This window comes from Rhinolophus sinicus, linkage group LG05 (genome assembly GCF_036562045.2).
Source record: "Rhinolophus sinicus isolate RSC01 linkage group LG05, ASM3656204v1, whole genome shotgun sequence".
Taxonomy (NCBI): Eukaryota; Metazoa; Chordata; class Mammalia; order Chiroptera; family Rhinolophidae; genus Rhinolophus; species Rhinolophus sinicus.
The window spans coordinates 156,449,782-156,459,408 of NC_133755.1; the positions used below are offsets into that span (position 1 = coordinate 156,449,782).

Here is a 9,627-nt window from a genome sequence, read left to right on the forward strand (position 1 = left end):
ATATCTCAGAGATATAGTAGATAAGTCAGGGCTTTCAAGTAAGAAGAGAATAAATGACTGAACTTCTGTGTGCCTCATCTGTAATACAAGGTTGGTCATGTCCACCCTGCAGATTTTGTGGGCAGTAAGTGAGATGCTTAGGTTCTCAGCAAATATTAGTTTCTTCCCTTTCCATCCTTCCCTTGCCTCTATCCTGGAGCCTCGCTTGGCTAATGCAACCTTCTCCCTCTAACAGAAAACAGTAAGATGTGAAGGATGTGGAATCATTTCCTGCTCCTGTGAAAGCGACTAACATGAAGAACTGTCCACCTTTCGAAGTATCTGAGTGTTCTTACTTCCAGGACAGACAGGCCATGCCCAGTGTATTGGAAATAGGTGTGGGTTTTTTTCTAGGAAGGTAAGTGGGAAATGTGCTTTTTAAAGTAATGATTGACTTATATTTTGCAAATTATATTTATTGCTATATTTAAGACAAAGTGTTCCCAGTTCATTAAGGTTTCAAAACTACATATACTAGGACAAATTTTGATTTATAATTAATCTGTTATTTTATTATCTGATGATGCTAATAAGCTACATGGAAAAGAAAGAATAATAACTTCTAGAGAAAAATTAAGGATTAAGAAAAACATTGAAAAATATGTTTGCATTTTTTAAAATTAGAAATAAGAACTGAAGTCAAGAGAAGTTATTTCTCTAGCAAAAAAAAAGAACAAACAAATCTATTTCAGCCAGGCAACTTCATTGGCTGAAAAAAGACAAATATGACTTTACTTCTTTATTTACTGAGATTGATATATTTATGTCTGTATCTTTATGTATAACTACACTGATCTATACATCTGTACTCCAGAGACCACGAATTAATTTACAAATAAGTTTTCCAAGCAAACAATTATTAATCTGAAGAAAAAACAAAGCTAAGTAAGAAATGTGGAAGTAGAGTGACTAGAGACATGAAAAAAAGATTTAAGAGATTAAAAAGAAAGCAGAAGGAAATGTACATAAAAGATGTAAGTACTTTACTAGTAATAGCTCCTGATAAACATTTAGTTCAATTCTGAGTAAGCATGTGGCATAGGTACTTGTTTTTTCCAAAGAAAATCGTATACTGGGTGTCCCTGGAAAGATAGTAGTTCTAAATTGCATAATTAAAAAAAGGGGGGGGAGAAATATTAAAATGGTGAGATGTGGTTCATTATCACTAACCAACAAAGAAGTATTACAAGAAATATTAAGGTGACTTCTTTAAGAAGAAGAAAATATCAAAAATATGAATAATAAAATGGCAATAACTACATATCTATCAACAATTACTTTCAATGTAAATGGATTAAATGCTCCAAACAAAAGACATAGGATGGCTGAATGGATAAGAAAATAAAACCGTTACATGTGCTACCTACAAGAGACTCACTTCAGATCAAAAGACACACAGCCTGAAAGTAAAGGAATGGAAAAAGATATTGCATGAAAATGGATATGAAAAGAAAATCTGGAGTAGCAATTCTTATACCAGACAAAATAGGCTTTAAAATAAAGGCTACAACAGGAGACAAAGAAGGACCCCATAATTCCACCTGTGAGTATTTATCCTAATAAATCCAAAACACTACTTCAAAGAGATGTGTGCATCCATATGTTTATTGCAGCATTATTTACAATAGCCAGGATATGAAGGCAAGCTGGGTGTCCATCAATGCATGAATGGATAAAGAAGCAATGATTCATACATACAATGGAATATTACTCAACCATCACAAAGAAAGAAACCTTGCCATCTACAACAACATGAACGGACCTAGAGGGTACTGTGTTGAGTAGAGTAAGTCAGACAGAGAAAGACTAATGCAATATGAATTCACTTATGTGTTGAATCTAAAGAACAATACAAACAAACAAACAAAAGAGAAAACATTTTGATGGTTGCCAGATGGGAGGAGAGTTAGGAGGATGGGTGACAAGGGGAAAGCATTAATAAGTATAAATTTGTAGTTACAAAATAATCAGGGAGATATAAAGTACAGCATAAGGAATATAGTCAATAATATTGTAATAACTATGTATGGTGTCAGGTGGGTACTAGATTTATCGGGGTGATCATTTCATAAGTTATATAAATGTCTTAGCACTATGTTGTACACTTGAAACTAATAAAATATTGTATGCCAACTGTAATTTTAAAATAAAAATAATTTAGAAAGGGAAGAAATACTAAAATAATGAGATGTGTCTTATTATCACTTTTATTTTTGTTATTTTTGTGTGCAATATATTCCACATAGTTTCAAGTTTCTATTATTAAAGAAAAAGAAGAAAATATTCCTTTAAAAATATAACACATTTACTCAGTGATCATTGAAATAGACAAACCTGGCACACAAACCTGTTTGACTGCTGGCTTTCAAGGAGACAGTGATTCTAAAGGGAACATTTTTAAAATGTTCCAAACACTTGACTATGAATATGAAAAGTGATGTGAAATTAGGATTCAAACAATGTTTCCCCACGTTAGATTATGTGATATCTGAGCTTAAGGACACCTTAGGAAGTGAACAGCACAAGCCCCTAATTTTCTAAATGAGGAAACTTGGTGATAGCGGAGGGATTCAAAGATTGCTGAAGTCGTTTCACCCAGCTCTGCCAAGTGGCAGAACTAAGACAAGAATTCAGAAATTCTGACCTCAGTGCTCTTTTTCCTCCACCTCTGTCTCTTAGTTGTCTCAAGGAAGTAATGAATGAGAAGCTGAATGTTTTCAGAGTCTTAACTTATCCAATGAATATGTACATGGCTTCACTCTCTCCTTTTCCTACATTCTACTATAGAAACATTGAATGAGAAGAGTGCTATAATCTCTTTCCAAATTAAGAAGTTGATTTTTCCCCCTCCACTTAAGCCCGGCTGCCCTGGAAGCATGCCCACAAACTCAGGATACCACACCACCCATTGCCACAACACCACTCATCCTTCCTACGAGGCTCCCCTGCTTGCCTAAGTTCGGTTAAAAAAAAAAAAAAAAAAAGTCATTCTTGGTACAAATCAATGGTGGATGTCCGAGGTGAGAATATCTCCTGATTCAGGATGAGTTTCAGTGCCTTCCTGAACCACCGGTAGGAAAAGACATAGATGATTGGGTTGCAGGCCGAGTTGAAGTAAGCAAACCAGATAAAGATGTCAAAGACCAGTGGTGGCGTGATGAAGTTAAGGAGGCTGTCCACCAGTGTGTCGATGGTAAAGGGAAGCCAGCACAAGAGATAAATGCCCACAGCAATGCCCAGGGTTTTGGCAGCTTTTCTTTCACGCTTGGCAGCCCCAGCAAGGCTTTTGCTGAAGGCACTGATCTGCTGGACCTGCCTGGAAGCAACCACGAAGATCTTTACATACAAGCTGATCATGATCAAGCAGGGGAAAAAGAACATGGGGAAGTTTAACCAGCCCCAAAACTTATTGAACAGCAGCTGGCAACTGCCCACACAAGGCATCTCTTCCAGCCACTGGCTGAGCCCTCTCTCTACTACATCTGTGTAGACAAAGAAGGCAGTGTAAGCTGCTGGCATCCCCCACCCTGCCAGGATGTACCTAAGAGCCACCCTACCTGTGAATTTGGAGGGATAGAGCAGAGGCTCACAGATGGCACAGTGGCGGTCAATGGAAATGAAACAGAGATGGAAGATGGAGGTGAGGCAGAAGAGGGTGTCCAAGTAGGTATGCAGGCGGCAGAGGGAGTCTCCAAAGAACCAGCAGCTTTCCACTGAGCGAATCGTGCTGAGGGGCAACACCAGCAGACCCAGAAACATGTCAGCCAGGGCCAGAGAAAGCAGCAAGAAGTTGGTGGGAGTGTGAAGAGCTTTGAAGTAGGACACAGCGAACACCACAAACAAATTTCCCAGGACCGTAATAATTGTGCCTGCTGCACAGATGAGGTAGATGGTCAACTGGATGCCCAGAGGACGGACTGTCCTGGGGCAAGACCCATTCACCTGGTAGCAAAACGCCAGGGGGTGTTCTTCAGCACCTTCGTTGAGGGCAGCGCTCATTTATGGTTTCTATTCTCCCTCTCGCTCTCTGGGAACTGGCCACCTGTCCCACACACACAAAAAATAAATAAAAAAAATAAAAATAAAAAATAAAAAAAATTATCTGCTAAATAATTAGAAAGTGAGATCTGGAGAACTAAAGGTCAATTTGGAACCTAGTACGATTTCCCTAGGTACTGAATCAAATGCACCCTGAAAATCAAATGCAACATGGAATACAAGGTCTCATACGAGTTACTTCTGCTAATCCTGGTTTGTCTGACTGGGCACTTTGTTTTTTTAATTAAAAAATACTGTTTTTATTCTATGACACCTCTATGCTTCCTAATGAAAACTAAACTTTCTTGATATCCTGACAATTTCCCTCCTTCTCTTTCTTTTAAAATAGTTTTTCTTTGCATTCTCTACATACACTGCCTCCCCATCACCACTTTTGGAAAGCATTTTCTAGATATTTATTATTATTATTATTAGTTTCAGGTGTACAAAACAATGCAATAGTTAGACATTTACACCCCTCACAAAGTAATAACCCCCTCCCCCAGTCTACTACCTCTCTGACATTGCACACAGCTGTCACATTTCCGCTGTCTCTATTCCTTATTCTGTATTCTACTTTTGTGACTATATATATATGAAATTATAGTTGACATTCATTATTATTCAGCTTCAGCTTCAGGTGTACAGTGCAGTGATCAGGCATCTACACCATCTCTGAAGTGGTCTCCTTATAAGACAGGTGTCCGTCTGTCTACAAAATCTTTACAACATTATTGATTATATTCCCCAAACTGTCTCTTGTAGCCCATAAGATTGGCTGGGCACTTTTGAAACTAGTGTATACATTATCCTTAAGGAAAAAGAAGACCAACATGAGCCAAATATTTTCTCAAAGAAAAAATTAGCTATTTCACAGCAAATTTTATACAATTATTAAGAGGGTGTCTCTTCCATTTTGCTAGGTTACTTTTTGTTAAGTGTAAAGTGAGATTAAAGTTATGAGTTTGAAATAAGTGAAGAATTAATCCTTGTTCATAAATCACTTGGGTAAATAGTAACTTCTGGCTCCTCTCTTCAAGAATTAAATAAATTGACAATAAAATCAACAGATTAAGCTTTTTAATTACATGTCAACTGTTCCCAACAAAATAATTCAATATATAAGTAATTGAAAGAATACAATTGCCCGGTCTCAGTTTTGCATGCGGCTCAATTTCAAAAGATAACAGAGTATCCATACATCTTGGGAGAACTGATATGAAAAAGTATTTTATCTATCTTAACACTAGTCTGTAAAATTTTAAGCAAGTTCTAATAAATTGAATTCAGAGTTTCCAAGCTACTTACAGAACAATCAGAATCAATTGTGGAAAGAAGTCCTTTTTGTAGCAAGTAGACATAGGTATGTAGAATCGTCTTCCATCTGCAAAGCTGACAGATGTGCAATCAGTTAATGATTTTATACTCCAAATAGAAACTACTCCTCCATGGGGTATGTTATGCAAATGAGCACTGAGTGAGTACCAAGGGACCTAGTTTGCACTATTCACAGGTCTCAGTAGTTTAACATTCCTTCTCAATACAGAATCATCACTTATCCCGCTAATTAATTAGAGATGAAAGTTAAAGACACTGTATTGATATAGGCTTTTGTTTAACATTTTAGTGAGTTCCACATACCCCTTCTGCTTTAGGATTATTTGTGTACATTTCTCTCAACAAGAGAAATAATTGAGAATAATTGATCATAAGTCCTTTGGTTTGTGACCCCCACACTGAATTCATCATGATGTCTTTTTTAAGCTCTATGTTTTGTGCTGGTTAAAGAAATCACAGTCGATGAAACAGTTCACCGGACAGAGAGGAGTTAGATTCTTTTTCTGCCATTTTCCAGATCATCACTTATCCTCTTCTTCCCTCTGTCTCTTCATTGGTAAGATAACCTCCAATCAGACTCATATGTCTTTACCTCACAGGGATATTATCAAGGAAAACGACACACTGAATCATATTCTGTTCTCCCTGTTTCTTCGTATCTAACCTCCAGAAGATAGAATGCTTCTTGGTGAAATCATTTCACAATATAAGTCAAACTGATGTTGCAAAAATGACAGAATTCTAAAGGCAACGAAGGACTACATCTGCCAGCAGGGCCTGTAGGAGAAGGCAGGACAGGGTCAACACAAATGAAAACAGTTGGCGTGCACCTCCCCCTTCTCCACAAAACCCTGGGTAAACCCAGAGGTAACTGCTTAAAACTTGTCTTGTACCAAGTCAGTGTACATGGAAACAGATTTCTGACGCCAGAATTTTATCAGACCAGGAAGGACCGTGCATTCATGACATCCCTTACTTTTCAAAGCATAATCCACATGCAATCAGCCAGGAACTCCATGGCTGTAAATCTAATCTGACCAAGAATCTGTGAAAAATAGGGACAAGGGACAAATGTCTTACAACTGGAATAAAGCCTGAAAAAAGAAATTTTCAAAAGGTTTTTGGTTTGGAGATCTATATCCAACCTGAAATGCAATAGGCATAGTTCTGCTTCAGTGGTTGGTAATGGGGCCTTTATTAAACCTGACGACACCTTCCTTTGGCATAAAATGCAGACAGCCTTCGCTAACTCCAAAACCAGGCTAAATTTCCTCTTCCTTAGTCCCTTAACTTCCTGCAGTGTAACTGAGTGGCTGTGGTCTCTTCTATTAGACCACAAGCCCCCTGAGACTAGGATTTGAGTTTTATTCATCTCTGAACTACAAGCACTTAGAACAGCCCTTGACACATAGTAGATGCTCAATAAGTGTTTGTTGAACTGAGTAGTTTTTAATACAGAGAGCAAGATGTCCTCGTCAGTCATCATCCTCCTGAGATAATGGCTACTCTGTTTAACCTGGATGAATGCTGGAAAGAAGAGCATTAGATTAGGAATAATGATGGGATGATTCACTTTTCCTTGCATTGACCTGGGAAGAACATGTGGAGCTCTTTTGAGAAACAACTGAGCTGATGTTCACCAATGCCCTTCGTGAATTACAAAAGCTCTTTGTTAAGGTAAGGAATGATTCTGACTGCAGCAGACATCCCACCTGCTCCTTTATTTCTCCTCCATTTAGCTCTGCTCTTAGTGAGCATAAGAAAATGCTGGTCTACAAAAGGACCAGCCCATGGCCTCGGATATTAAGTCACACATCCTATGTTATTTTTGAGGATCAAATGAGAAAGTGAGTAAGTGCTGAATGACCGGCTTCCTTTCCTATTCAGTCCCTCAGATTGAGTAGCACAAATATTTCTGTCGAATTCCCAAAGAGGAAGGGAGACTCATCACTAAAAACAAACTGTAAAATACTCCTGTCATCATAAGGTGGTCTATTACCCCATCAGACCCTGGGAGGAGGTCAAATTTGGCCTGAAGCCTGAGGAACTTCTCCTGTTCTTTTGATTCTTCAAAATAAAGGAGTAGCTTAGCTTCTGAATGTCGCCTTCAAGATTAGCAGCAGAAGAAATCTCCTGAAGGATTAAACTACTGCAACAGAAGAGAATAAACCAATACGCTGCTAAGCATCTTAAAAACCCAATTCTGATTTCAAACAGTGTCCTGTGGTAACAGTAATTTCCTGAAAATTCTCAGGGCCTAAATATGCTATATTCAAATTATCAAATTGAGAAGATATAAATATTCAATAGAACACATAGATCAAGAGGGTATTGGGAATTCCCAACTGAATTGAGATATTATAGAAGGTGTTTTGGAGTCCTGAGTAGTTTCCCAAAGCAAGGGTAAATTCAAAACCACAAAAAAAGGTTCATAAAAGCATTTAGGATATATATATATATATATATATATATATATATATATATATATATATTTGAATATCAGAAATCTTAGGATTAGATGTCATTGGCCAGGTCAGAGAATGGAGTGGGTTTGGTTAACCAAACATTCTGTTACTACTATAAGAATTACAAAATAAAATACACTTAACATCAAAATTTATTGCAATGTTAACAAATTTTCTCTTTGCAACCTACCAGTATCTTAAGATTACTGTTATGAAAAGCAACCTTACTTCCTACAAAAAGAGGTAAACATTAATGAATAAATTGCTCCAACCACATATAAACAGATTCTAAGTTTGTGAGTATGAGTTCTTCTGGAAGAGTTCATCTGTTGACGATCTCTATTAAAAACATTTCCCAATCTGTCAATGCATAGGATAGTGAACATTATTTCTACAGGACCAAACCTTTCTATAAAGAACTTGGGCTATTGACATATTAGGAAAATGAAAGGGAAAAAAAAAGAAAAGAAAAGGAAGGGGAGACCTAATTTGTATCCTCAGGAAGTTCACTATGTGAGCATGAAAGCTTCATTCTGAATCTTGCAAATGTTTTGCAGTTGGTGAGTCATATTTCACTATGTACCTCTGCTGGCACTGTCCCAAGGTTTCCTAGCACATTGTGCACAGATGTCCAAAGCTCATTAGAACAATAATTAAATTCAGTTCAATTACTTCTCTACAAATAGGCTCTTTCCTCCATCTTTCTTCCCAAGAGAAGAGGCTCCAACTGCCCAACATCCTTTGTTGTATATTGTTTATTTCTGTACATTGGAGTAACTCCCATTTTCCTCCAAGATTTAGTTTTAGTTATCCAGTGAATGTGTTCAGAGATTTTTCTGGGAAAGCCACCATGCCAAGCACTGTAGAATACCAAGATAAAACATATAAGGATATAGTCTCACAAAAAGGAACTTTCAGTCTAGATGAGGAAGTAGCACACGAGGGTACACCCAACCCTGATACCGAGCAGGAGTCAGAACACACAGGTTTTCAGTGGTTGGGTGGGCAGCAAAGGAAGACGCCGGATATGTTGAGCTTGAGATCTTCGTGGAGCATCCACAAAGATACTTCACTGACAGTAAAATGAAGAACTCAAATTTGGGGGAAATGATCAAGCTGAAGATAAAGATACTTGAGAGAAATATATGAAGAGATGGTCATTGAAGCTGTGAGATTAGATGAGAGTAGAACAGGGTTTCTCAGTCATGGCACTCTCGAAGTTTCGGGCCAGATAATTGTTTATTGTGGGGGGGCTGTTCTTTTCATTATAGAATGAATGGTTGGCAGCATGCCTTACTTCTACCCGCTAGATGTTAGTATGACTCCCTCCCTGGCTGTAACAACCCAAAGTGTCTCCAGACATTGCCAAATGTCCCCAAAGGGCAAAACTGTCTCTGGCTGAGAACCACTGGATTCTCAGAGAGACAGAGAAATGTGAAGGATGAAAAGAAGACTATAAAGAACAAAATTTGGTGAAATAAGTTAATGGAGTAAAAGAGGGAAGAGTGAGACAAAAGAACACAGGAAAGAGACAATAAATATTAGCTTAAACCTCTGGGGGAGGGAAAGAATTGCAGTTTGTGAATGAAGCTCAATCTTGGTGAATAGTTAGTATGTGTGCGCGCACACACACACAGATGGACATACCACTTGTATGTATACATGTAGGCCACATGTATGTGTAGATAAAAAGTATAAATTGAAAAAATATGTATATTTCTAAACTCTTTCTTTATCCATTCTTCCC

At 37.7% G+C, this 9,627-nt stretch overlaps 1 protein-coding gene across 1 annotated transcript; it reads right to left on the reverse strand.

Moving 5' to 3' along the window:
- Positions 1 to 3,024: 3,024 nt before the first annotated feature.
- Positions 3,025 to 4,038, reverse strand: TAAR5 (trace amine associated receptor 5). The gene has a single exon (XM_019732709.2). It carries the CDS (start codon positions 4,036 to 4,038, stop codon positions 3,025 to 3,027), a length of 1,014 nt encoding a protein of 337 aa, XP_019588268.2.
- Positions 4,039 to 9,627: the final 5,589 nt, after the last annotated feature.

Bases quoted from the DNA above. Each gene is read 5' to 3' on its own strand.
- TAAR5 (XM_019732709.2), bottom strand. From the start codon at position 4,038: ATGAGCGCTGCCCTCAACGAAGGTGCTGAAGAACACCCCCTGGCGTTT.